General features: G+C 43.5%; 1 protein-coding gene and 1 long non-coding RNA gene across 16 annotated transcripts in view; one reads left to right on the forward strand and one right to left on the reverse strand.

Moving 5' to 3' along the window:
* Window positions 1-292: 292 nt before the first annotated feature.
* On the reverse strand, window positions 293-26,819 carry LOC103881149. Of its 2 annotated transcripts, none has more exons than XR_001899520.3 (5): window positions 26,712-26,819; window positions 25,014-25,171; window positions 7,500-7,627; window positions 6,303-7,376; window positions 293-1,756 (listed from the first exon to the last, which is right to left on the reverse strand). It is a non-coding gene; the product is annotated as an uncharacterized LOC103881149 (long non-coding RNA). The 2 variants fall into 2 exon arrangements; XR_001899522.3 differs by lacking the exon at window positions 26,712-26,819 and adding an exon at window positions 25,605-25,718.
* ST3GAL6 (ST3 beta-galactoside alpha-2,3-sialyltransferase 6) overlaps window positions 25,420-26,861 on the forward strand; it is a 58,418-nt gene continuing 56,976 nt past the window's right edge. For 7 of the 14 annotated variants that reach the window (XM_017955068.3, XM_009198935.4, XM_017955069.3 and 4 more), the window contains exon 1: window positions 25,420-25,711. Coding sequence is in view for 3 of the 14 variants with exons in the window: in XM_003893850.5 (XP_003893899.1) it covers window positions 26,051-26,222 (172 nt within the window). In the remaining 11 variants the exon portion in view is untranslated. Of the gene's footprint in view, window positions 25,712-25,890; window positions 26,223-26,861 lie in introns of those variants that run through there. The other 7 variants (XM_009198936.4, XM_017955070.3, XM_017955071.3 and 4 more) reach the window with 4 other exon arrangements.

Consider the following 26,861-nt stretch of genomic DNA (forward strand, 5'->3'; position numbering starts at 1 on the left):
ATTAAAAAACATATGGGGCTAGGCACAGTGGCTCATGCCTGTAATCTCAGCACTTTGGGTGGCTGAGGTGGGAGGGATCCCTTGAGTTCAGGAATTCAAGACCAGCCTGGGCAACACAACCCCATCTCTAAAAGAAGAAAAAAATCGTACAAAAAGTAAAAAAAGAAAAAATTACTAAACAAAGAAACAAACAAAATATGGTAGCACATATTGTAATGCCAAAGGCTCTTGCCTTAGCCACACCAAAGAATTAGTGTGGCGGCTGCCTGCGGCGAGTGATGGAGACACGGACCAAGAGAAAAAAAGCTGTAGGCTTTATTGAGCAGAGTGACAGTACAAAGCTTTCAGAGCGTGGAAGGGGTCCCCAGCGGGTAGCCAGAGTTAGATTATGCAGTTGCCTTTTAAACTCTTTAAGGCGGGAAATACGTGCCTGCAGAGGGAAGATGTTACCAGAGCGAGAAACAAAGGCAGTAAATTATTGTGTGACATGTTTTAGGTTTTGAGGAAAACCAGAATTGCAACTTAGGTTTTATCTACTTTATGACCTTGTAGTGGCATGGCAAAGGAGACAGGATCTCACAGGACTTTACAAAGTATGTTTGCAAGCAATTGGAATTAGGAGCATAGATAAGGTCCGCTGGTCACAGAAAACGGGCATTTAACATTCCTTTTAGTTTTAGGGGAGGGGGAAGGGAGAGAGGGAGAAAGGACACAGGGAAACTTACAGCAAAATTTTCGCTGTTTATACTTTTCTTGGGCAAGAAAACACATGCACACATCCTGGTGTTAGGAATATTTTAAGCATATATCTTCAATATTATTCATCCAGGACCGAAGTCAGTCCTGATGCAGGAAATGAGTGAGTTTCACAGCTTTCTGAGCCCCTACTCGACCCAGGAAGCCCAGCTGGCCCCTCCTCTCAATATTATAGATATCTATACCAGTCATGCAAAACTAAATAGGTGGATCTGGTTTCTTTGCTTTGAACCGAGAAATACTATGGTTAGAAAGCTTCAAGTGTTAATAACGGTACTTGCTTTCATTATACACAGTACTGTCTGGGCCTTCAGTGGTGAGATAATCTGGTAACTGGTCACAGGCTATAAATCCTAAGGCCAAGGGAACAACCATTTACTGCAGGCTACCAGATCAGACAAACAAAAACAAAAACAAAAACAAAAAACCTTAACAGGGAACACATCATGCTCCAGGACCCAACTAGTACCAAGCCCAGCAGAAATTTGGGTGTAGTCCTGGCTAACCCCAAAGCCCATGATCCTTCTCTTATTCTTGCCCCTCACTGCCTCTGGAAGGCAGAATGCAGTGTGTGAATGACTCCTGAAACCCACTCTTCTCACTCAACCCTGGGAACCTAATTCGTTATTCTATCAGGACTATGCAAGGAGGTAAGGCTTCAAAGAATCAGTCCAAAAAGAAATTTCCAACATCTCCTATACACATGTAGATAATTGGAGACTAGAAGGTAGGCAGTTTCTTGCATATCTACACATAACATTGACCCTGGTCAACCATTTTCCACAAACAACTCTTTTGGTGCTGATCTTCAAGTAGCGGTTTTGTGTAGTCCCATGTTGGTTTCCGGATAGTCCAAGATAAGATGGACAATTTTACAGTTAAGGAGGTGGGGGCGCCGTAGGGGGGTGGATATCACTGTCTTCCTTCCTCAGGGCTTGTCAGACCAGTTGGAAGGGGATGAACTTGTCAGTTGCTGGAAGCAATTTTCAGGCCCTGTGGACTGTAGAAAGGGTTTGAATCAATCCAGTGTTTCCTAGTCCTGACTCTCCTCGGCTTGGCCCAGCTAACTTCCTCATTTCCCTGGGGGCTTCCCTTCCTTAGGGAGATACCTCTCTTTTGATTTAGCCAAGGGCTAGGCTCAGGTGTGGGGAAGGAAGTCTTTAAATAATTTGTACTTTAATTAAAGGAGGAAGTTAAAAACAAAAAACAAAAAACAAGAAAGAGGAAAAGTCAGCTGTTTTCTGCAAATCTTTGACACAACAGCTGTGCACTCTTCTCCTGCTCCAGTAGAAACTGGCTTCCTCCCCAACCCTGAATGTTGCTTTTCTAGTCTCCCTAGCTTATCCCAATGGCTGTGACCTTGCCTCTATCATTTCACCTATATGTAAGATTCTGAGATATGTCAAGTGAGCTCAGAGACAGCTTGTTCAGTTCTTCACTCGGCTATGATCAAAGCTATACTTTTCACATAATAGCCATAATAGATAATGCTTTATAAATACAACCTCGTTTAATCCTCAAAGTTACCCAGTGAGGAAGATTGTATTATTATCCTCATTTCGCAGGTGACAAAAGTGAGATGTAGGTCCTATGTCCGAGTCACCTAACTTCAAAACCTATTCCATAAATCAGAGGATCACAAAATGTCTTCGCATCAGAAGGTGCTTGGTCAAAAACATAGATTCCCAGGCAGCCAACTCAGAGATTCTGACTGAGTAAATGTGGAGGGAAGCCCAGTAATCTGTTTTTTAACAAATGTCTCCGTTGAAGCAAGAGTTTAAATCTTTACAATGCTACTCTATAATTTTGTACATTCTGCTTGTCACAGCCCTTTCTCAATTCTCAGTTCTAATTAATCACTCCTTCTATTGGGTTCCTGTTCTCACGCCTAGTGCAGCAGGAACTGCATTGTGTTAAAATCAGCTTTTTTTCCCTTTTTTTTTTTTTTTTTTAAGACAGAGTCTCTCTGTGTCGCCCAGGCTGGAGTGCAGTGAAACGATCTCTGCTCACTGCAAGCCCCATCTCTAGGTTCAAGTGACTCTCATGCCTCAGTCTCCCAAAAAGCTGGAACTACAGGCATCCGCCACCACACCCAGCTAATTGTTGTATTTTTAGTGGAGACAGGGTTTCACCATGTTGGTCAGGCTGGTCTCAAACACCTGACCTCAAGCAATCCACCCACCTCAGCCTCCTAAAGTGTTGGGATTAAAGGTGTGAATCACCATGCCCGGACAAACTGAGTGCTTTTTATGTCTGTCTCCCTGACTAGATGGGGAGCTACTTGATGTGCAGGATCCTGTTTCTTCTTTCTTTTCTTTTCTTTTTCCTTTCCTTTCTCTTTCTCTTTCTTTTTCCTGGGTTGCTCATTCCATTGATCTTTACGTAGCTGGGTTCTCCTCATCATTTAGACCTCAACTTGAAAGTTCCCTCCTCAGGGAAGTCTTTTCTGATAACACAATCAAGAAGCCCTCCAGTCATTCTCTGTCACATCCCATTTCCTCATCCAGTGTGAAGCACCTGCTTAGCATGCCAGATGCTCAACGGCAACTGGATTACCCAAATGCAGATTAGATACATTCTTAGGGCACCAAAAACAGAGGCATCAAAAGAACTTTTTTTAAGTTAAAAAGTGGTTATTTTTAAACTACGGAAAAAGTCATCTGAAAATTATCAGGATCTTGCTGGTCTTCCACTTACATTATGGACTAGTATTATTTATATATGGAATAACGTATCAGGTATGGACTCTATAATATTTTTGAACTTTGAGTCTCTAAAGGTTTTAATATGGTACTCTGCATAGTACCTGCTTATCAATATCTTTGTTTTCCAAAACATTTTGAAAATAAGTTGGATGGGTATCATTATCCAGTCTTATCTTGAAGAGGTTAAAAAACAGAAGCACAAAAAAGAAGAGAAAAAACGTTGAGCTGATTTTTTAGAATCCTTCCTGAATTTGAGCATTTTACTGGGAATAGAATATTAGACTAATAAATTAAGCATTAAACACAGCCCAAAGAGGACATCCTTTCCTTGCAAAAAGCCTCTTGAGCATTAAAGAATCTACTCTCCAGAGGTTTAGTTTGGCAAAACCCTCACCAGGATGAGCTCACTTCATTTTTCTTACTCATGAAACATGGGAACCAAACTAGATAACCTGTAAGATGTGGACCACCTCAGCATTAGACAATTCTATCTTGAGACATAAAAGAAAACGTGCCTGACTCAAGATTTTTTACCAGAAACCCTTCTTCCCCTGATTAAAGGGACTCATCATTCTATCAAAGAAAGAAATGATCTGGCATTATTTATACTTCTTAGGGTCCCATTTGTTATTCTACTGGGGCTTGAGTTTGTCTCATATAAGACTAGCCTTTGATTTTCTGCATTCCTTAGGATAAATTTAGATGGCACTGGGCTCCATATCCATAGCCACTAGCATGGTCCAAGCCACTGTCGTCTCTTGCCTCAGGTCCTGCAGTGGTCTCCGGACTGGCTTTTCTGCTTCCACTCTTGCATCAGTGTAATTCTTTCTCCATGTAGACCCCAGAGTGATTTTTAAAAAAAAAATATGTCAGATTCAATCACTCCTTGCTTAAAATATTTTAGTTACTTCCTTTCACATTTAGAATCAAATCCAAATTCCTTACCCTTGCCTTCAAGACCCTGCATGATGAACGATCTAGCTCCTACCTCCTCTTTGGCTTCCTTGCCCATTACGCTCCCCTTGTATGATAAGCTCCAGCCAGACCGATCTGCTGGTGCTTCCCTGCACATACCAGGCTCATTCGTACTATTATAAATAAAGTTTCAGTGCTGCAAAAGAAATAGTACTCGAATATAAAATTTTCTTTTTAATCCTCAGCAAGGCAACATACTTCTATAGAAGGGTGTGCCCTTACAGATGGAGCAATGGTGAGCACACACTTGGACAAGGGAGGGGAAGAGGTCCTTATCCCTGACGCCCGTGGCCCCTGCTGCTGTGTTGTTCCCCTATTGGCTTGGGTTAGACCGCACAGGCTAAACTAATTCCAATTTGCTAATTTAAAGAGAGTGATGGGATGAGTGGTTTGGCGGGAAAAATGGTTATGGCAGAGCAGAAAGTCAGAATGAGTCAGGGTGGAGAATAAGCAGGTAATCGGAATTAGTTGGGGTGGAGCAGATAATCGGAATGAGTCAGGGTGGAGCAGGTAATGGGAAAAGGTTGCTTTATGAGGAAGTTAAGCTTAAAAGTAGAAGGCAAAGAACTGAACATACTGACATATTGATTCTTTGGAGAGAAATTCAGAACTCATATCTAATAGCACCTGGAGACTGTGCATGAGCCATTCCCTCTGCCTGAATTGCTCTACATAGCAGGTTCAGCAGTTGAATTTATGTTTTAAAATGTGCTCTGGATTTGTTTAAAACAGGTATAGTAAGACACGCAGACATGGAAATGACGGAAATGACTGTCACGAAGAAAGTTTTTTTTGTTTTGTTTTGTTTTTGAGATGGAGTCTCTCTGTAAGCCCAGGCTGGGTGGTGGCAGATCTCAGCTCGCACCCACAGCTCCGTCTCTCCGGAGTTCACGCCATTCTCCTGCCTCAGCCTCCCAAGTAGCTGGGACTGGGGCGCCGCCACCTCGCCCGGCTAGTTTTTGCATTTTTAGTAGAGGCGGGTTTTCGCACTATGTTGGCCAGGATGGTCGATCTTCACAGCCTGCGTGATTTGCCCATCTGCATCCCCAAAGTGCTGGGATTACAGGCTTTAAGCCACGGCGCCCGGCCAAGAAGAAGTTTTTGGCGGTAGCGATGTGCTAATCTAACACTGGGAAAACGGCCAGTCGCAGGTCAGAATCGAACCATCGCTTCGCCGCGGTGAAACTTGCGTCTCTAAACTCTAAAAAAAAAACTAACCCGGTGAGGTGAAGCCTCTGGTAACTTCGGAAACTGGTTTCGGTAATCAAACTCCAGGCCCGAGCTGCAATCAGCTAATCTAACACCTACCTCTTCATTTATGAACTCGATCTCAAAAAAAAAAAAAAAAAGTTTTTACACTTGCAGGTTCTAGAAACAGGAGGTATGCAGGCCCACAAGGGGAAGCGCGAGATTAAGATCCAGGAGGCAGAGCAAGCAGAAGGTAAATGTGGCAAGAGCCTTTGTTGCGTTTTGCAAGGAAAGGAATAAGGTCAAGGTAGGGCAAGCAGCTTAGAATTGTCTAGTTTGAATAATGTCGGTGGGCTCTGGGGGTGTAGAGGCCATCCTGAGTTGCCTGGTTCCTGGTCCCAAGATGATCAGAGCAGGGGTGGAGAGTAAGAGTCCTATAGAGGAGGCTGGGGGAGTGTGGACTCCAGTTTGAGCAGTTTGCATATGAAAAGCATGCTCCCTCTATCTCTAAGAATTAGCTCTTCCTGAGAAGACTTATCCCTCCCCAATTACCAAGGCCCCAGTTGCCAGAGCATCAAACACACACACAAAAATAAGAAAATATAGTGAATATAGTTTAGTCCTACAAACTCCATATAGGTAATTGAAACACAAGTGGAGACTTCTGGAAACCATCACCTTCTAACTGGAAGAGGGCCTGCACAGGAATACCTCTTCTTTTCCCATTGTCTCGGACTTCATAAAGTTTGACTTGATATTCTTCCCTAGACTGGGAAATAACAAATCAAATGTTATTGCTCTTCTCAGTTTTTATTTTTATTTATTTAGTGACAGTGTCACTTGCTAATCTCCCCAGTTTTTACTAAAGAAATCCTTGTAAATATGTTGTCCTTTACCAATATTCTCAATAAATTTTGGCAAGGATGTGACACCAAATGAAACTATTCTCTTGAGATGTTAATGTAGGCAGAGGTCCTGTAAATTCTTTAAAGAGAAGCAATGTGAGAAGAGAAAAGCATGTCACTATCATCTCTGAATAGGTGTCCCTTTCTAGAATCTGAACTAGGCCATCAAACTGTATTAACTCATCTGAATTCAAAATAAGGATGAGATGGAGGGGCTAGAAAAGAAAATGAAGGAGTGAGAGGCCTAAGAAGATTGTGAGGTTATTTAGGGGAATATGGTTCAAAAAGGAGAACAGCTCTCTTTTCCATATAAGGGAAGAAACTCTGTTAAATAATATTTTGCTGCAGTCTCCATGAATTTGTTGTTGCCGTTGACCCATTTTCCTATCTCTTGGTTGAATTTTTGCAATAGCAAAAGAACCAGCTTATCAATATATATTGAGAGTTTAGTATAATACTTGAAAATTTTGATATCACAGAATCTTAGAGTTGTAGAAATTGTAGGAATTAGAGAATTACTCATTTACCTATGCAGGAATTAATTCTGAAAGATAGTTATATCGTTAATATAGGTGATGTATCTATTGCTGGACCCTTCATGGTATTAATAGTAATGGATAAAAACATAGCCCTTTCATGATATAGTCTGATTCAAAGATAAAATTGAGAAAGATTTTTTCCCCATGTTTTACTCAAGAGCAAGACTCTGTCTCAAAAAAAAAAAAAAAAAAAATTAGTTCTCAAAGCCAGCGTTTTGGTAAGAGCATAGAGAGTCTGTGGTTGATTTTTGATGAGCGGTTTGTCAGGATTCTGTGCTGCCAGTGGTGTATGCAAGATACTTTTCAGGCTGTAAGAAAGGGAAGAATATCATAATTGACTTTAACATTGAATGTACTTGAATATACTACATATAAACATACTAAATGACATATTATTATTCCAGGTTTGGATAATTTAGCAGCTCATTTACCTCATCATGTATCCAGATCCTTTCTGTCTGTCTTCCTCAGATGCTGGCTTTGTCCTCAGGTCCTTGACTGTTTCCAGGTAGATGCCACATCTTCAGGCATCACATCCTTGCCCACTGATATCTCACAGCTGGAAGAGAAGAGAGTGCAGCCACATCCCTCATTTATCTTTTTTCTTTGTATTATTTTTTATTTATATATTTATTTTTTATTTTTTTGAGACACAGTCTGTGTTGCCCAGGCTGGAATGCAGTGGTACAATCTTGGCTCCCTGCAGCCTCAACCTCCCAGGCTCAGGTGATCCTCCCATCTCAGCCTCCCAAGTAGCTGGGACTACAGGTGCATGTCAACATGCCTAGCTAATTTTTGTATTTTTTGTAGAGATGGGGTTCCGCCATGTTGCCCAGGCTGGTCTCAGACACCTGGGCTCGAGTGATCTGCCAGCCTTGGCCTCCCAAAGTGCTGGATTATAGGTGTGAGCCACTGCACCCAGCTTCATTTATCTTTTTAAGGGATAAGAAAAGCTTTTCCAAAGCCTTTCCTCCCCTATGTCATCAGCAAGAATTGTGCCACACATCCATCCTAACCAATGCCCATTGTCCTAACCAATGACAAAGGCAATGGTTGTCGTGATTGGCTCAAACCAATCCTGATTTACACCCTTGGGGCGGGAGAAAAGCCCAGCCTCCTTTAAAGTTTACAGTCCACTGATCATGAAAATACGTGGGCTCCTATTAACAACAGTGAAGAGGAAAATGGACGTAGATACCCCACAAAGAAGGCAGTGTGTTTTCACAGTGAGTGGCGCACAGAGAAGGGTTTATATTGTCCTCAAAAAATTAAAGAAATCCTTATTAATCACAATTTCTTTTAAATATGGAGATAAAAGTTATTTCTGTCATTTCCACTTAGGCTTGGGTATTTTTCTGGATAGAAGTAAAATAAGTCTAATTTTTTATTGTTGTGTCAATATCCCAGCACTATATGTCTATATCTATATCTATCTAAAGATATATAGATATTTTGAGATAGGGTCTTGCTATGTTGCCCAGGCTGGAGTGCAGTGGTGGGATCTTGGCCCACTGCAACCTCTACCTCCAGGGTTCAAGCAGTTCTCATGCCTGAGCCTCTCGTTAGCTGGGACAACAGGTGCATGCCACCACGCCTGGCTAATTTATGTTTTTTTGTTTTTGTTTTTGAGACAGAGTCTCTGTCACCCAGGCTGGAGTGCAATGGCGCGATCTTGGCTCACTACAATCTCCTCCTCCTGGGTTCATGCCATTCTCCTGCCTCAGTCTCCTGAGCAGCTGGAATTACAGGCACCCGCCACTATGCCCGGCTAATTTTTTGTATTTTTAGTAGAGGCAGTGTTCCACTGTGTTAAGCCAGGATGGTCTCGATCTCCTGACCTTGTGATTCGCCCACCCCAGCCTCCCAAAGTTCTGGGATTACAGGTTTGAGCCACCACACCCGGCCTAATTTATGTATTTTTTGCAGAGACAGGGTTTTGCCATGTTGGCCAGGCTGGTTTCAAACTCCTGGCCTCAAGAGATCCGCCAGTCTAGGCCTCCCAAAGTGTTGGGATTACAGGCATGAGCCACTGTGCCTGGCTGAAGCACAATATTTGAATATTGTTCCTCCTGGACTCCTAGGTCTTTTCCTCCTGGTCACCTCAGCCCTTCCTCATGGTTTCCAAATTGATCACTATGTCTGCTCCTGGCATAACCCTCATCTCTTCAACTCCCAATTGATGACATGAAACTCAACTTTCAAGGCTTACCTCTGGAAAGCCTTTCCAAAGTCCCTATGGCAGTAAGCACTCCATGTTCTGTTTATAGTCCTCTCTAGTTCCTCCTCTATGCCCACATTTCTCAAACTCTTTATGCCAGTCAGTGTGCTAAAAACTTTATCAATAACCTTATTTAGGCTTCACTAGAACCCTATGGTACAGATATTAATTTTCTCAGCTACATAAGTGACAACACTGAGGCACACACAGATGAGTAATTTGCTTAGGTCATAAGGTTTATAAATGGTGGGGCCAAGATTCAAAGCCAAATCATTAGACTCCAGAGTCCTGGTTCATTAGTACCACACTCTACAGCTTCAGCATGTTCTTACCCATTTCCCCAGAGTTATCCTTGCCCTAAGTCTGGCTTTGTGTATCACTATGTCTGGTGCATAGGGAACACTTCACGAATGTTTGTCAAGTGAATGAATGATTCATGGTTATTCTCTATACTCTTCCATATAACACCATTAATCAATTTCCTCCTGAAAATATGCCCAGAAAACACTGCCCCAAGAGTTTTTTTTTTGTTGTTTTTTTTTGTTTTTTTGTTTTTGGTTTTTTGAGACGGAGTCTCACTCTGTTGCCCAGGCCAGAGTGCAGTAGCATGATGTCGGCTCACTGCAACCTCCGCCTCCTGGATTCAAGTGATTCTCCTATCTCAGCCTCCTGAGTAGCTGGGATTGCGGTCATGCACCACCATGCCCTGCTAACTTTTGTATTTTAGTAGAGACTGGGGTCTTACTATGTTGGACAAGTTGGTCTCAAACTACTGACTTCAAATGATCCACCCGCCTCAGCCTTCCAAGTGCTAGGATTACAGGCATGAGCCAGTGTGCTTGGCACCCCCAAGAGTTTTTTGATAGAACAAAATAAACAGCATATGCAGAAAAATAATTCCTCCTTCCACCCACAAAGATGTCTACATCCTAATACCCAGAAACTGTGAATATGTCAGCTTACACAGCAGATGTGATTAAGTGAAGAATCTTGAGATGGGAAGATGATCCTGGATGATCTGGATGGGTCCAGTGTAATCACAAAGTCCTGAGAAAAAGGAAGCAGGACAGAGAAGGAGATCTGATAACAAAAAGGAAGCAGGACAGACAGAGAAGGAGATCTGATGACAAAAAGGAAGCAGGACAGACAGTCAGAGAAGGAGATCTGATGAGGGAAGCAGGGGAGGTAGTCAGAGAACTCTTTCTCTAAAGACACAGTGCTGCCGACCTTGAGGGTGGACAAAGGGGCCAAGAGCCAAGGGATGCAGGTAGCCTTTAGAAGCTGAAAAAGGCAGGGAAAAAGTTGCCCCCAAGGGCCTCCAGAAGGGAACATAGCCTTTCTGACACCTTGATTTCAGACATCTGACCTCCAGGACTAAAAGAAAAATTAATTTGTGTTGTTTTAAACCACGGAGTTTGTGATACTTTGTCACAGCAGCTGCAGAAGGAAAATACAGTATAGATACTTTCTTTTCTGACCTGGGTATGATGTTTCTATTTACAACTCTGTTTATCAGTATAGTCCTCTTGATACTGGGTACACTGAATTTTCAGACCTCAAATAGATTAATCTGAAAATATAAATTCTCTCCATGTTCATTTTGCTTTTCTCATTTAAAGTCACTTAGTTGGCATCTGTCTCCTCATGTTGCCAAATTGCTCTGGACTGTTACCACCATCATTGTCCCTGTTGTTTGCTCTCATTGATTCTTTTTTTTTTAGACCGAGTTTCACTGTCATTGCCCAGGTTGTAGTACAGTGGCGCCATCTCGGCTCACTGCAACCTCTGCCTCCCAGGTTCAAGCAATTCTCCTAACTCAGCCTCCTGAGTAGCTGGGATTACAGGCGCCTGCCACCATGCCTGGCTAATCTTTCGTATTTTTTTGTAGAGACGAGGTTTCATTATGTTGGCCAGGCTGGTCTCCAACTCCTGAACTCAGGTGATTCACCCACCTCGGCCTCCCAAAGTGCAGGCATTACAGGCATGAGCCACCGTGCCCAGCCTGATGCTGTCTTAAAAGGAATTTGCAATCACACACGGTGGCTCACGTCTATTATCCTAGCACTTTGGAAGGCTGAGGCAGGATGATTGCTTGAGCTGAGGAATTCAAGAACAGCCTAGGCAACATAGTGAGACCTCATCTCTACATTTTTTTTTTTTTTTTAGATTAGCTGGGCATAGTGGCGCATGCCTGTAGCCCCAGCTACTCAGGTGGCTGAGGCAAGAGGATCACTTGAGCCTAGGAGGTTGAGACTGCAGAAAGAAAAAAGGAGTTTGCCTCCCTACATTAAAGCAGTGGCCTTGAGGCCTCATAATGAAGTCCAGCATTATACTACTGGTCACAGATGTGGTCATAACTTTTTAATATCTAAATTTCAAAAAGATCTGTCTATGAGATTAAAAAAAAAAGAGTGATTTCAAGTCAAATAACAAAGCATTTCAACCTCAAAGTATTTTAGATTCTGACAATCAGTGATAGATGGAGGCTTTGGGCTTCAAGTTAATAGAGTGTTACATGGAGGACATGAAATATTTATTACTGTATTGAGTTTTGTCTACCTCCTTATAACTTTGCATTTTCTAAATAACCTAGGCTTGTTATTCATCTTGTGAAACAGAGATATTATCTGCCTTAGTCTTCCAATAATTATTTTAACTTTTAAGTTGGTATATTTAATCCTCTAAACTATGCCTTTTAAAGGGTGGCCCCTGGACAGGCAGCATGAGCAACTTCTGGGAGCTTGTTAATAGTGCAAAGTCTGATATCACACTCTAATCTTACAGAATGAGAAACCCTGGGGAGGCATCAATAATCCAGGCTATGGCTTTGAGCTATGTTAAGTGGTATGAATCAGAGTGTCCAAGCACTAAAGATTTTTTTGGAAAGCCATTTCACATCTCAGTGGCTGAGAATCCTCAGATAGAATCGTTCTTCTGGCAAATCTTGGGTACATGCATGCTTTATTTAAAGCAAAGATAAGGAAGTACTAGTAAAGAAAAATTAAGAAAAAGAAGAGACAATTATATTCTACATAAAGTAAATCACCAGTGCCATCTTTCCTGATGTACCTAGGAAGTTGTTTCCTTTTGTTTCTATTAATTCTGTTTATGTCTAATAGTTACAATATGCTGAAATAGTATTAGTCTACATATTTGCTATGGCCTGATTGTGTTTCCCCCAAACATATGTTGTACCTAGTCCTCAATGCAATAGTATTAAGAGGTGGGGTTAGGAGGTGATTAGGTCGTGAAGGAAGAGCCTTATAAGAGATTAATTCCCTTATCAAAAAGGCCTCAGAGAGCTGGTTGGCCCCTTGCACCAGGTGAGGACAAAGAAGTTGCCATCTATGAGAAAGTAAACCTTCTGTAGACACTAAATCTGCCAGCACCCTGATCTTGGACTTATCGGCTTCCAGAACTATAAGAAATCAATGTTTTTTGTTTACAAGCTACCCAGTTTATGGTATTTTGTTATAGCAGCTTGAATGAACAATGTCTGCAAGCATCATCAAGACAGGGAACCTGTCTGTTCACCACTGTATTCTCTGAACCTAGCTCAATGCATGACACGTATTAATCTCAGTAAGTATTTTTAGTCTGAGTGCCTATTTTTCTCGTATCACCTCCCAAGGCAGAAACTCCATCTAGAACTCTGTATGTCCAGTGCCTACAATGCCACTGTGCTGGACACACAGGTTCTCATGAAACATGTAAAGCAATAAATTAATGAAGGCATGACACACATATCAAATATCATTCCAATATTCAGTTCACATTCTGATGTGCTATAAAGTTGTGCTGGAAATAAGTAGACATAGGTTGATGCCAAAGGAATTTATGTTGCACTAAGACTTTGATTGTAAAAGTATTTAATGCTAGATAATTTACATTGCACAAGCTGCTTCTACAGAAATGAGAAAAGCCAGCAGGCAAAATAATAGAAAATTATTTCAGACATTTATCCGAATTTGGACCAGAATCTATTTTATTATGTATGAACTAAAACATAAATACTTACATAATAAACTATTAGAAAATGCTGGCCAGGTGCGGTGGCTCATGCCTGTAATCCCAGCACTTTGGGAGGCCGAGGTGGGTGGATCACTTGAAGTCAGGAGTTCAAGACCAGCTTGGCCAATATGGTGAAACCCCATCTCTACTAAAAATACAAAAATTAGCCAGGCGTGGTGGCATGCATCTGTAATCCCAGCTATTCAGGAATTCAGGAGGCTGAGGCAGGAGAATGTCTAGAACCCAGGAGGTGGAGATTCCAGTGAGCTGAGATCACGCCACTGCATTCAAACCTGGGCAACAGAGACAGACTCTGTCTCAAAAAAAAAAAAAAAAAGGAAATGCTGATAGATGTATGGTTTGGAAAATACAGAGATGATTTTATATTATACCTGTCACTGCAAGTTTGCCATGCAATTTTCTTCTAAATATATTTCTAGAGCTGGGTGCGGTGGTTCACACCCATAATCCCAGTACTTTGTAAAGCCAGCTCGGGAAGATTGCTTGAAGCCAGATATTTAAGACCAGCTTGAGCAACATAGCAAGACTCCCTCTCTACAAAATAATAATAATAATAATAAATAAATAAAATAAATATAGATAAATAGATAGACAGATAGATAGATAGAAAGCTAGATATGCCATGTGTGGTAGTGTTATCTCTTAGTCCGAGATAGTCAGGAGGCTGAGACAGGAGGATTGTTTGAGCCCAGGAGTTGAGGTCGCAGTGAATAACTGTGCCATTGACTCCAGCCCCGTCTCTAAAATAAATTAATAGATTGACAAATACATTCCTAATGAAATAAAGTGACTTTCATTTTAACCCTTTATAGTCACAGATGACTTTATCAAAGATCCCAGCCCTTGGTTCTCTAACTGGATATATACAGACCCAAATCTACAGCAGTTGGTTTTTTATCGTTGTTTTAATTTGCTTTGGGAGATAGAGATAGGAAATTATGATAGAATACTGAATAAAAAAGTCTTTGACACAAAAACAAGCTTGCTTAGATCTGTTTAACATTTAAGGAAAGTTAAAACACCTTTCCTTTTTGCTGTTTTTACCTGATTTTTTAATATGCTAATATGTACTGAATATGGCCTGGAGGCGGGGGTGTGGGAGGCGAGGTTAGCACTCAATCTTGTTTGCGAGATATCCTTTGTTCTTGGAACTCAGATTAGCATCTCCCAGCACGACACAATTTGGAAAAGGCGACTCAATTCCTAAAGTACTGAATCTTTTCCGAAATAACATTTACAAAGAAAGGAAACTGTAAGGGCCAGGCTGCTGCACTCAGACAGTTTTTTACTTAATAGGCCATTCCCAGATCTTTCTTTTTAAGGATAGTAAGAAAAGCACAATTTTTACTAGGAAAAAAATGGAAATGTTAATGTAATGACAAACGTGAAATTTAGTCTTAAAGTAAAAAGAAAAAGTAATGACACGAATTAGTTACTTGTTATCAATATTTCATCAAACCTCAGAAAGTTGGGAGTTAAGTTATATTTGTTCTCCTCAGTTAAAATTTTTCTTTTTATGTCACAGTCAATTGAGAGGGTTCCTAAAAGAGCACTGGATCCCTCCCTTCCGTCAGGTGAATTTGTGTGTCTTTGCTTTGGACCCACAGAGACCTAGGTTTGCCTCTGGTTCTGTCCTTGACTGTTTCTGCTGTCATCATATTACCTCGGTAATATCTAACTGCCAGATTTGTTGCCATTAGATATGATAATCAACGCAAAATCCCTCTTTTTTTTTTGAGATGGAGTCTTGCTCTGTCGCCAGGCTGGAGTGCTGTGGTGCAATCTCAGCTCACTGCAGCCTCCCACTCCCTGGTTCAAGAGATTCTCCTGCCTCAGCCTCCCAAGGAGCTGGGACTACAGGCACGTGCCACCACGCCCAGATAATTTTTGTATTTTTAGTACAGACAGGGTTTCACCATGTTGGTCAGGATGGTCTCGAACTCCTGACCTCATGATCCGCCTGCCTCAGCCTCCCAAATTGCTGGGATTACAGGCATGAGCCACAGCTCCTGGCTTTTTTTTTTTTTTTTTTTTTTTTGACACAGGGTCTTGCAGTGTCGCCCAGGCTGAAGTGCAGTGGTGCGATCACAGCTCACTACAGCCTTGAATTCCTGGACTAATAGATTTTCCTGCCTCAGCCTTGTGAGTAGATGGGGTTACAGCCATGCACCAACACACCCAGCTAATATTTTAGAGAAGGAGTCTCACTATGTTGCCCAGGCTGGTCTAGAATTCTTGGGCTCAAGTCATTCTTCTGCATCCCAAAGTGCTTGGATAACAGATGTGAACCACTGTGCCTGGCCCAAAGCCCCTCTTTAGTGCTCAACAATTTTTTTTTTTTTTCCTGCTTCATCTGACTGTTGAGGACTTTCATATACTTGGGGCGGCCATTTTTTGTCTTGTGTTGATAGATGATGTTAAACAGGAATTTGTCTTAAATCTCTTTATGTTCCCATATATATCCCTGCTGTAAACATTTATCACTCCTCCATCTCAAGAAGGTAACAGAGCTTTGGTGTTCTGTTGGCTCAGTGACTTTTTGGTTACAGAATAAAAACTAAAAGTCACCAGATATCCAGAAGACAACTCGTGTTTCTTTTGTTTAAAAATCTTAGACTGAGGCCAGGCGTGGTGGCTCACACCTATAATCCCAGCACTTTGGGAGGCCGAGGGGGGCAGATCACGCGGTCAGGAGATCCAGACCATCCTGGCTAACACGGTGAAACCCCGTCTCTACTAAAAAAAACAACAAAAAATTAGCCGGGCGTGGTGGCGGCACCTGTAGTCCCAGCTACTTGGGAGGCTGAGGCAGGAGAATGGCGGGAACCCGGGAGGTGGAGCTTGCAGTGAGCTGGAGATCCAGCGCCTACACTCCAGCCCCTGAAACTTGACTGTCTCAAAAATACTTACACTGATTGAGTCAGAGAAGCCAGAGTCCACTGTTGTGCTTTGTTTTTGGGGAGTGTGGTGAGGTGGAAGAGGCAGGTTATTCTAGGGAGAAACAGAAAAGAAGCCTAAGCAGAGAAAGAGTTTGGGCCACTAGCCCAACACTGAGAAGTAGAATGGTGAGTTGTGGATCCCTGGGATAGCATCACACAGATCCCAGCTCTAGGTGAGGAAACCTCACACAGGGAACGGGAATGAACACTATGGGAGGGGAAGCACAAGTGAAACAGAGATAAAGGGATCAACAAGATGACCTTTGAAGACTCTTTCAAGCAGCCAGGCATGGTGGCTCACACCTGTGATCCCATTACGTTGGGAGGCCAAGCAGAGGATCACTTGAAGCCAGGAGTTGGAGACAAGCCTGGGCTATATGGTGAGACTTTGTCTCTACAAAAAATAAATAGCCGGTGTGGTGGTGGGCACCTGTAGTCCCAGCTATTCAGGAGGCTGAGGTGGAAGGATCACCTGGGCCCAGGAATTGGAGGCTACAGTCAGCTATGATTGTGTTATTCATTATACTCCAGCCTGGGTGACAGAGCAAGACCCTGTCTCTAAACATTGTTAAAAATAAAAAAATAAAAAATTTGCTCGAGGGTGGGGAGGGAGAGAGAGAGAGAGAGACAGAGAGAGCCTCTAGAAAGAGACAGCAAGTAATAATTTATTTTTATTTTTCTGCTGGTAAACTGTACTCCTAGCACCTAGAACTATAGTGCCTGGCAAAGTAAAGGCACTAAGTAAAGATGTAATTAATAATTGAATGTGAAGTATGTTAATGACATGAAGGAGGAAAGATCAAGTAAGATGGGAAAAAGGAGAGGTCAGGATGACCGAGGTTTCATAAGTGGGGAAATGGAAGAAAAATCATTATCACCAATAAAAATGTTAAGTTAAATGGCTGGCTGAGCTGGAAGCCTAAAGAGTTTAGCTTTACATTGGGAACTGATAAACACATGTTGAATTGAATGTTCAGCAGGCAATTGGAGATACAAGACAAAGAGTTAAGAAAGTAGTCAGAGCAGCCGGGCGCGGTGGCTCACGCCTGTAATCCCAGCACTTCAGGAGCCCAAGGCGGGCGGATGACGAGGTCAGGAGATCGAGATCATCCTGGTTAACACAGTGAAACCCCGTCTCTACTAAAGAATACAAAAAATTAGCCGGGCGTGGTGGCGACGCCTGTAGTCCCAGCTACTCGGGAGGCTGAGGCAGGAGAATGGCGTGAACCCAGGAGGCAGAGGTTGCAGTGAGCCCAGATTGCACCACTGCACTCCAGCCTGGGCAACAGAGCAAGACTCTGTCTCAAAAAACAAAACAAAACAGAAAGTAGTCAGGGCTAGGAATAGAAGACTCGCTAGCCCCTCAATGGAAGTTGGTTAATGAATCCTTGAGAGATCTCAGATACAGAATAAATGTTGGAGGTGGGCGGTACTGAACTGGAAGACACATGCACCTTTTCTGAAGTGATGTTCAAATGAACCTGTGAATAATCCTGGGGTTAAGTAAAATTTAGGAACAACTTCCAAATCTTTCGTACTGGTGTGTTACTGTTTTCCAGCCTGTGGATTAGAGTTTTATCTATCTGAGACATTGTCAGTAAGCAGGACTCTTCACTACAGAGGTCCCAGGAAGATTCAAAATATTCAACTTTGTAGTCTACAGCCAGTAAAATCGTTTCTCAGTTATACAAAATACTGTGGGTCCAAAGTCCAGGACCCATTTGATTTGGTTAAAATGCATTAATTTATTACGGGATAAGCACAGACATACAATTAAATTCTGCTTACATCCTTCCCTTTCTCCAAAGAGCACAAATTATATGTGTTCTTTGTTAGTCCTTAGGCAAGGATTCGTAAGACCCTTCATTTTTTGGGATAGTAAAAAAATTATAATGATGATTGAAGTTATCAGTATTTATCACTTTTGAAGCATTGCAGATAGCTGTTTGGATGGTCAGTACGTCACTATATGGTTAACATACTCGTCACAAGTAACAGCCACTGCCATTAATGAACAGGATTTAGAAAACTTTTGCCAACATGGCACTTCTGAGTACAAAAAGTAAATTAAAAGGTTTACAAGAAGATATAGTAAAAACAAACAAAAACTGTAGTAAAACAGATTAGTAGTCAAAATCACTTAAAAAAATAGCCAATTTAAATCTTTCTTTATACTTCTATTTCAGATGTTCACAAGTCTTAGTTTGGGTCGCTACAGCAAAGTACCATAGACTTTGGGTGGCTTGGAAACTGTGGATATTTATTTCTTAGTTCCAGAGGCTGGAAGTCTGAGATCACGGTTGAGCTTGGCTGAGGATCCTCTTCGAGGCTGCAGACTGCCATCCTCTTATCGCATCCTCACATGATAGAAGAAGTGTGAGAGAGATCTTTGGGTCCCTTTTTATAAGGGCAGTATTCTCAATCATGAGTGCTCCCCCTCATGACCTAATTACCTCCCAAAGGGCTCACTTCCTTTAGGGAGGAATGAAAGCTGTTCCAATGTATGAATTTTTGGGGCACACATTCAGTTCATTGCAAGACGTTCCCTGTATGTATGGCTGTTTAATTATTAATGCTGTTTCTCTTGTATTCATAATGTTCTGTAGTATAATAAACAGTTCCCCATAAGAAGCAGAAATGAAGAATTGAAGTACTGGCTTTGCATGCTCCCAGGGAGCTGCTAAACGTATTTTCTCTATGATGAGCCAGATGCCGCTACAGTTACCTTAAAAATTGGATCCATCCCCGAGAGTGAGTGAAAGAGATCATTGACTCGGCTAGGAGGAATGATGCCTGTGGTCCTGAAGAAAGTTTTCAGTAATCTACATTCTACATACCCCTGAAGAAAACACGATGGTGTTTGAGAACCAGAACTGAAACAATGGAAACTGGAAATGACTGCAATTCCATTTCAGCTGACAGCTTGATACCCATTCACGAAAGGCTAATTAAGGCTTCACAGGATTCATGTTAAATTTACTATGGCTGTAAATGTTTTCCTGCAATGTCACATTGTAGAATAATAGGTATTAATTTTTCTCATATCATTCATTTCTTGAACAGAAAAGCACTGTGTCCCAGTTTTGACACATATTAGCTCTAGATCCTTGAACAAATTATGAAACTTCTCTGAATCTTCAATTCCTCATCTGGAAAATGGGGATAATGGTAGCCCTCAGGGTTGATGTGTGTGATAAGCAATATATAGAAAATCTCCTAGCATCTAGAGGGATATAATAAATATGAACTCACCTGTGAGGTTTTTTTTTTTCTTCCTATTCTCTTGCTGCCACTCCATTTACCTCCAGGTGTAATGACCAAAAGCTGAGAGAGGGCCCCCAGTGTGAACGGGGGGCAATTCCTTGTGTATTCCCCAGCACTAAGTTTGTATCCTATTAGTGTCTCAGCTTGACAAGCCACTCTAAGTATCCCTACAATGATGAGAGAATTTCCTTTAAGTTTGGGGGTAGATGAGTTCTTTTAATTCCGAGGATGAGAATAAATAGCCAAAGTACTGTAACTATCAAGATCCTAATGATAATCGCGCACACACCCCTTTACAATATCAGCTGTTGTCACAGCTTCTCAGAAAAGTAATTTATCTCCTTTCCTCAACAAGTAAAAGTCAATTTGATGTCTCTAAGCAATTGCATGTAAAACTTTCTAAGTGTAAAATGTTTTGAAAAACACAAAATTTTCAGCTACAAAGTCAACAGGGGATTATTGTGAAAATCAAGCATTCGGAAATAATTTTACAAACATTCACATGAAGTTGCTTTAAGTCCAGCTCTGTAAACCCCCCCAAAAGGAGACAAAGGTGTAAGCTAAAAAGGTTAAGCATAACTAATGAATTAAGTGTATACCTAAAGTAAAGCTATTTGTAATACTTTGACAGAATGATTAGTTATGAGACTCTGAAGCAGAAATGAGGAGAAAAGCTCCACAGACATGTGGGAAGGGTGGGATACCTCCCTCCTCTCCTGAAACGGGGGCCCATCAACTCATACAGTAGTTCAGGCTTCTAGTCCTTCCCATAATCGAGTAAGAGCTCTGAGGAAGCTGCCTTGCCCTAAATTGCCATTATTTTGTAGACTGCCCCCACACAACTCCAGGGAGAGCTCCCACCATCTCTGAATCTGTGTTGGCAACTGCTCAGCAACTGGAAGCTTTCCTCCTGTGTTGACCAAGGTAGCTTTTCCACCCCCTACATTGCTACATTGCTTGTTGACTTGAGGCCAAAATGCCTTCTAAGGAGAAAAGTTAAGGAAGTTTAATCAGGGTTTTGAAATTCAAACCCTAAAGAACCTTGTAAATTTGATAGCAATCACCAAATTGCCCTCTAACAAGGAAGTAGCACTTTATAATTCCATAAAGTTTTCTGACGTCTTTTGACAAAATTATATCTCATTCATTTTTTAATTTCAGCCAATCTTTTTTTTTTTTTTTTTTTTTTTGAGACAGAGTCTCACTCTGTCGCCCAGGCTGGAGTGCAGTGGCCAGATCTCCGCCTCCCGGGTTTACGCCATTCTCCTGCCTCAGTCTCCCAAGTAGCTGGGACTACAGGCGCCTGCCACCTCGCCCGGCTAGTTTTTTTGTATTTTTAGTAGAGACGGGGTTTCCCTGTGTTAGCCAGGATGGTCTCGATCTCCTGACCTTGTGATCTGCCCATCCGGGCCTCCCAAAGTGCTGGGATTACAGGCTTGAGCCACCGCGCCCGGCATTTCAGCCAATCTTATTTCTCAATATTTTTTATTTTTAAAAGTAGTGTTATTATAAAAGGACATAAAGTTTTGCACATGCTTGTAAACTATTTGTATTTTTCTTTTCTTCTTTTTTTTTTTTTGAGGCAGAATCTCACTGTCGCCCAGGCTGGAGTACAGTGGCACGATCTTGGCTCACTGCAACCCCTGCCTCCCGGATTCAAACAATTCTCTTGCCTCAGCCTTCCTAGTACCTGGGATTACAGGTGCCTGCCATCGTGCCTGGCTAATTTTTGTATTTTTAGTAGAGACAGGGTTTCACCATGTTGGCCAGGCTGGTCTCAAACTCCGTACCTCAGGTGATCTGCCCGCCTCGGCCTCCCAAAGTGCTGGGATTACAGGCGTAAGCCACCATACCTGGCCCTTGTATTTATTGTATGAATTGCTTGTTTATGGCTTGTGTTCTATTTTAAAATATTTTAAAATTTTTGGGTACTGATCCATAGGCATTTTTTGTAACGTATTCTGGATAGTCTCCCTTTAAAAAAATAATACGTTGCACTTATTTTCTGTCCGTTGCCCTATTTACAGTTTCCACCGTACAGATGCTCTACATGTTCAGGAGTCTGTGATGAACCTGTCCCCAGTCCCACCATCCCACCTCCCCTCACCCTCCAGCCTGTGGTAAAAGAGACTGAGCAACTAAGACCCCTGAAACTTTGGCAAAACTGGCAGAACATAAGGACATCATCATTTATGAAGTTGCAAATAAGCTTCCTGGTAGACTTGACTTCCTTTTTTGTACAATCACAATAGTGGGAAAATCATCACTATGGATATTTACATATGCAAAAATGTAGCTGAGACTCTAGTCTGAAATAGAGATTTTGGAGAAGTATGACTGCTTACCGCAACTAAACTGCTTTTTGCTAATGTGATACATTTTCTACGCCGTGGACAGTCATAGCTCTAAGTCAGGATTTAGACTGCTTAGACACTGTGGCTTATTCTTTTGTTTTGAGACATAATCTCGCTTGTAGCCCAGGCTGAAGTGCAGGGGCACGATCTCAGCTCACTCCAGCCTCTGCCTCCCATCCTCAAGCGATTCTTCTGTCTCAGCCTCCTGAGTAGCTGGGATTATAGGTGTGCGCCACCACGCCCAGCTAATTTTTTGTATTTTTAGTAGAGCCAGGGTTTCACCATGTTGGTCAGGCTGGTCTCGAACTCGTGACCTCGTGATCCACCCACCTCAGCCTCCCAAAGTGCTGGGATTACAGGCTTGAGCCACTGTGCCTGGTCCACTGTGGCTTATTCTCTTTGAGATGCACATGTTCTTTAAATAATTGCTTATAGGAGATAAAACTCCAAGACAGAAGACTGCACTGGCAGGATTTTCTCCTTGAGTTGGAGCAAGGATTGTATCTAAAAACCATTAGCTTGGTCAAGCTCGGTCATGAGTCAGATAGTGTTTAAAATTGAACTCGATGTTCTCTGACCAATGTGTCAAATTAAAAAAAAACATTGAACTCGACCTTGAAAACTGTTTTTAAAAAGAAACCTTTTGAACATCATGTACTGTAAAGGAAAAAAATTTTTTTTTAAAGTTTTAAAAATTATTCTAAGAGGATGTTATCAGAAAGTGGCCTTGTGTCACTTTATAGGTAGCTCCAGTCCTGGGGTTCACCTACTGTGATCTGATCTGATTGTCTTGCTGAGAGAACACCCTTATGAGTAGGTCTCTCCTACAAGGAGTAGACATTCTTGCCATCAATTATGGTAGAAAAGGCTGTACTTGGCACAGAACAGGAGAATTTAGAAGGCAGGCCCTACGACGGGGATGAGGAAGAAATACTTTGGTGTATTCTAGAGTACACATTTAGTGCTGAATGGCCTCCCATGGTAATGTGGGGGAACCTGGCCTTCACCTGTCACTGGTGTGCAGAGGCCACAGTCTATGAAACAACAGCATTTATTTCAAAGGGACTGCACCACCATAATAAAAAAACAAACCCAGCAAAACAGGGCCAGCCCTATATGTACACTGCCTCAAAATTATAATTTTAGGGACCTTTCAAAGACCTTGCATGTCCCAAGAGTCCTCCCCTCCTTTGTGGCTTTTCCCCTCCCAGCTTAGTAGAAGAAATCTTCTACCAAAAGGCTGAATTAAATATACATATATTGGGAAAGCATTTCTCCAAAACAATGACCAAAAACACTAACCCAGAGAGGACTAAAGACTTATAATTACATCACCCTACTTAAGACTTTGTCAGTTTCCACAGGAATATAAAATATTTACATAATAGCAATCATGTGCCCATACAATAATATATCTTGAATTTTTAAAAATTAATGTTACACAGATCAAAAGCCCCTCCCATCACAGAGAGTTACATAGCGGTGATATCTCAGAAAGAACAATGATTTTGGCCTCGGGTGCTTTCCTTTGAGTCACAGCTCCCATGTAGGCAGTACAGCCCTAGACCACCTGACTCTGTTCCTTCCTTTCTATCATGACTGGCTTGCAGGGTGAGTGAGAGGAAAAGGTACAATGCATGGTGGGTGGCTGACTCATGGTGGGCAATGTCTGGTAGTTAATATTTTTAGTGTTATTTTAAAAGTCAACATTTTACTTCCTGAATTGATGGTTTTGGGGGCAAGCACCGTGCCAAACCTTCTTTACAACAGAGACTGCTTTAATCCTAATCGCCCTTCAAGAAAAGCTATATTATCTCACTTTACACCTGACACAAAAGAAGCCCACTGTGGTGATGCCACTTGCTCAAAGTCACACAGCAGGTCAGCAGAAGAGGCAGCTTTTGAACAAGGTTGGGGTCAACAGTAGTCACTACTGGCCACTACCACATAGGAAACACAAACACCACCTCAGAACAGCAGATAGCCTCTCTCCTTTGCACATTACTTTGCAGATTCAAAAAGTCCGGAAGGCCAGAGTGGATGAGGTGAAATACAGTTTTGGTTTTTTTTTTTGAGATGGAGTCTCACTCTGTCACCCAGGCTGGAGTGCAGTGGCACGATCTCGGCTCACTGCAAGCTCCGCCTCCCGGGTTCCCGCCATTCTCCTGCCTCAGCCTCCTGAGTAGCTGGGACTACAGGCGCCCGCCACCTCGCCTGGCTAATTTTTTTTTTGTATTTTTTAGTAGAGACGGGGTTTCACCGTGTTAGCCAGGATGGTCTGGATCTCCTGACCTCATGATCCGCCCGCCTTGGCCTCCCAAAGTGCTGAGATTACAGGCGTGAGCCACCGCGCCTGGCCCAGTTTTGGTTTTTAAGATCATGAAGAAGAGGTCAATGAAGAATCCAGGAGAAATTAAAAGAGCAAAGTAAACCTCAATACCAGCCAGTTCAGATAACTTCCCCCACAGTCTTTCACTATCCTGATGTCTCAAGAGCCACGTTTAAAATTACAAAATCTGTGTGGGTTATGTCAAAGGCAATCTGTAGAAAGGGCAAAGAATATGAATAATCTGAACCTGCTGAGATTTTGTTTTAGACAGAATCTCGCTCTGTCGCCCAAGCTGGAGCGCAATGGCGCCATCTCAGCGCACTACGACTGCCGCCTCCCCGAGTTCAAGTGATTCTTCTGCCTCAGCTTCCTGAGTAGCTGAGATGACAGGTGCGCAGCACCACGCCTGGCTAATTCTTGTATTTTAAGGAGAGACGAGGTTTCACCATGTTGGTCAGGCTGATCTGGAACTCCTGACCTCGTGATCCGCCCGCCTCAGCCTCCCAAAGTGCTGGGATTACAGGTGTGAGCCACCACGCCCCGCCAGTTTTGTTTTGTTTTGTTGTTGTTTTTTTTTTTTTTAAGTAAGATTGGGAAAATAACAAATGGTACCTCCTAGGGCTGTTGTTACAATGAAGACAAATACCAGAGCACTTTGGGAGGCTGAAGCAGGAGAATCGCTTAAGCTCGGAAGGCGGAGTTTGCAGTGAGCCAACATCATGCTACTGTACCCCAGCCTGGGTGACAAAGCGAGATTCTGTCTCAAAAAAAAAAAAAAAAAAAAAAAAAGAAAAAAAAAAGACAAATACCAGAAAACTCATCACAGATGAAGGACTTTGTTCCAGTTCGTGACACGTTGCCAACTTTGAATTACATCCAAGTCCGTGGGTCTTCTCTCTGGGGTCATTTGATCACACGAGATTACACTGCTCAGGGCCCAAAGGTTGGAGCTATGACCTGAATGTTTCTAGACAAGGAATTATTTGACAAACACATTATAAAAAGTAGTCAGAGCCATCCAAGTAAGAGGACATAAATAACGTACGGTTTTTCCTATGGAGAGAAAAGAAAAGGCAAAAAGCACGTTCCACCTTCGTTCTCCCTAATTATCTCCTTCAAAAGATAAAAAGTACGAACACATTTGCCCTTGAAGGGCAGAGCCACGGAATTAAGGAGCTCTCTGAACACTCCGCCCCTTCTGATAGGGACCAAACCTTCTGCTGAGCCTTGTGTCACAGTCAGTCCGCGGCGCGACACGCCTCAGTATTTACTTTTGCCGCCTGCCAGCCCGGCAGGGAAGGGGAGTACCCGGCCACCCCTCACTTTAGCTCCTGCAGCTTTCCAAACAAACCAGGGCGGGATGGGAGTGTCTTCTTGGCTGTGGAAATCGATCCTCCTACCTTGTCCTGAAGCCACCCGCCGCCTTTCCTCGTCCCTCCCTTCGCGGTGATTTTCCGGTCCCGGCGCCCGGCGAGGGCGCGCGGCTGGTGTCCGCCCCGCCCGAAAGGTAGGGATTTGGCTGCGCTCCCGCCTCGCCCCCCTACCTCCCCTGGAATAGCGAGGCCCGCAACCTCCCACCACTTTGCACCTTCCTCCTCGAATTTGGGGGCGGCCGCGGCCACAGTGCAACTGGCGCCAGCCGCGGAGCAGGAGGAGCTTCCCGCGACTCCGGAGGCGCTCAGCGCAGTCGCCCGGGATCCTGGCTGGCGGGAGCCTGAGAGTCCCGGCAGCGCTGCTCCCTCCTCTGCTCCCCCGCCGGATCCGGGGGGAAGGAATCGTGCCCGCGCCGCCCCTGGCCCGCGCCACCTTCCTCTGGTTTCCGCCAGCCTCAGGCTTCTGCGGCCCGATGCCGCAGGCGCCGCGAGAGAGGCAGCAGCCGGCTGGAGTGAGCGGCGCGGACGGGTTGAGAGCAGCGGCCCCCCAGGTCGCGGAGCCCGGCGCGCCTCTGCGGTCGTCGCTCCTGGGCCTCGGCGGGTCACTTTCGCCGGCCGGCTTCGCTGCGGGTTTGCATTGCCCGGGTGAGGGAGATTTGGGGTGCGGGGAGACCGCGTCCTGGGCCGGGGTCCGGGCGGCCTGGGGTCTGTGCTGCCCGGACCCTCCGGCTTTGCAGCCTCTGAGGCTCAGGGTTGGGGGTGGGGACACGGAGCGCTGTTTACCCCTCCACATACCCTGCCAGTACCAAGGAGGTGGCGTGCGGAGGCGTAAAGGGGCCGTGAGCGCTGGGACCCGCGAGCCACCCGAGGTGCGCCGCAGCCACCGCCGAGAGGGCGCCCGGGAATCCTGGAGCCCCAGTGAAGGGCGGGAGGGGCGCGCAGCCTCGCGGGTAAGCCCAGGAGCCGTGGGGGCCGAGATAATCTGCTCTGGGACCCTCTTTTGTCGAATCGCCGGCGGGGTTGTGCAATTGGGAAGCCAAGAGGAGTGTCCAGCTCCTCGTTCACTATTGTTTTCTTGTAAAAGGGTCTGTACGCGAGGAGGGTTGAGGGGTCTGGAAGGTTCTGGTCTCTTACCGTATAAAGTTTTTCGAGAAACCCTTCTTCCCTCCACAGTAGAACTAGACCTAACAAAACAAGCAGCAAGGCAGCTTAGGAGAAAGGAGGACGGTGAGTAAATTGCAGTGTTTGGGCTGCTGTTAATTTTCAAGATAAGGGCGAAGCAAC

The sequence above is a fragment of the Papio anubis genome, chromosome 2 (assembly GCF_008728515.1).
Source record: "Papio anubis isolate 15944 chromosome 2, Panubis1.0, whole genome shotgun sequence".
Lineage (NCBI taxonomy): Eukaryota > Metazoa > Chordata > Mammalia > Primates > Cercopithecidae > Papio > Papio anubis.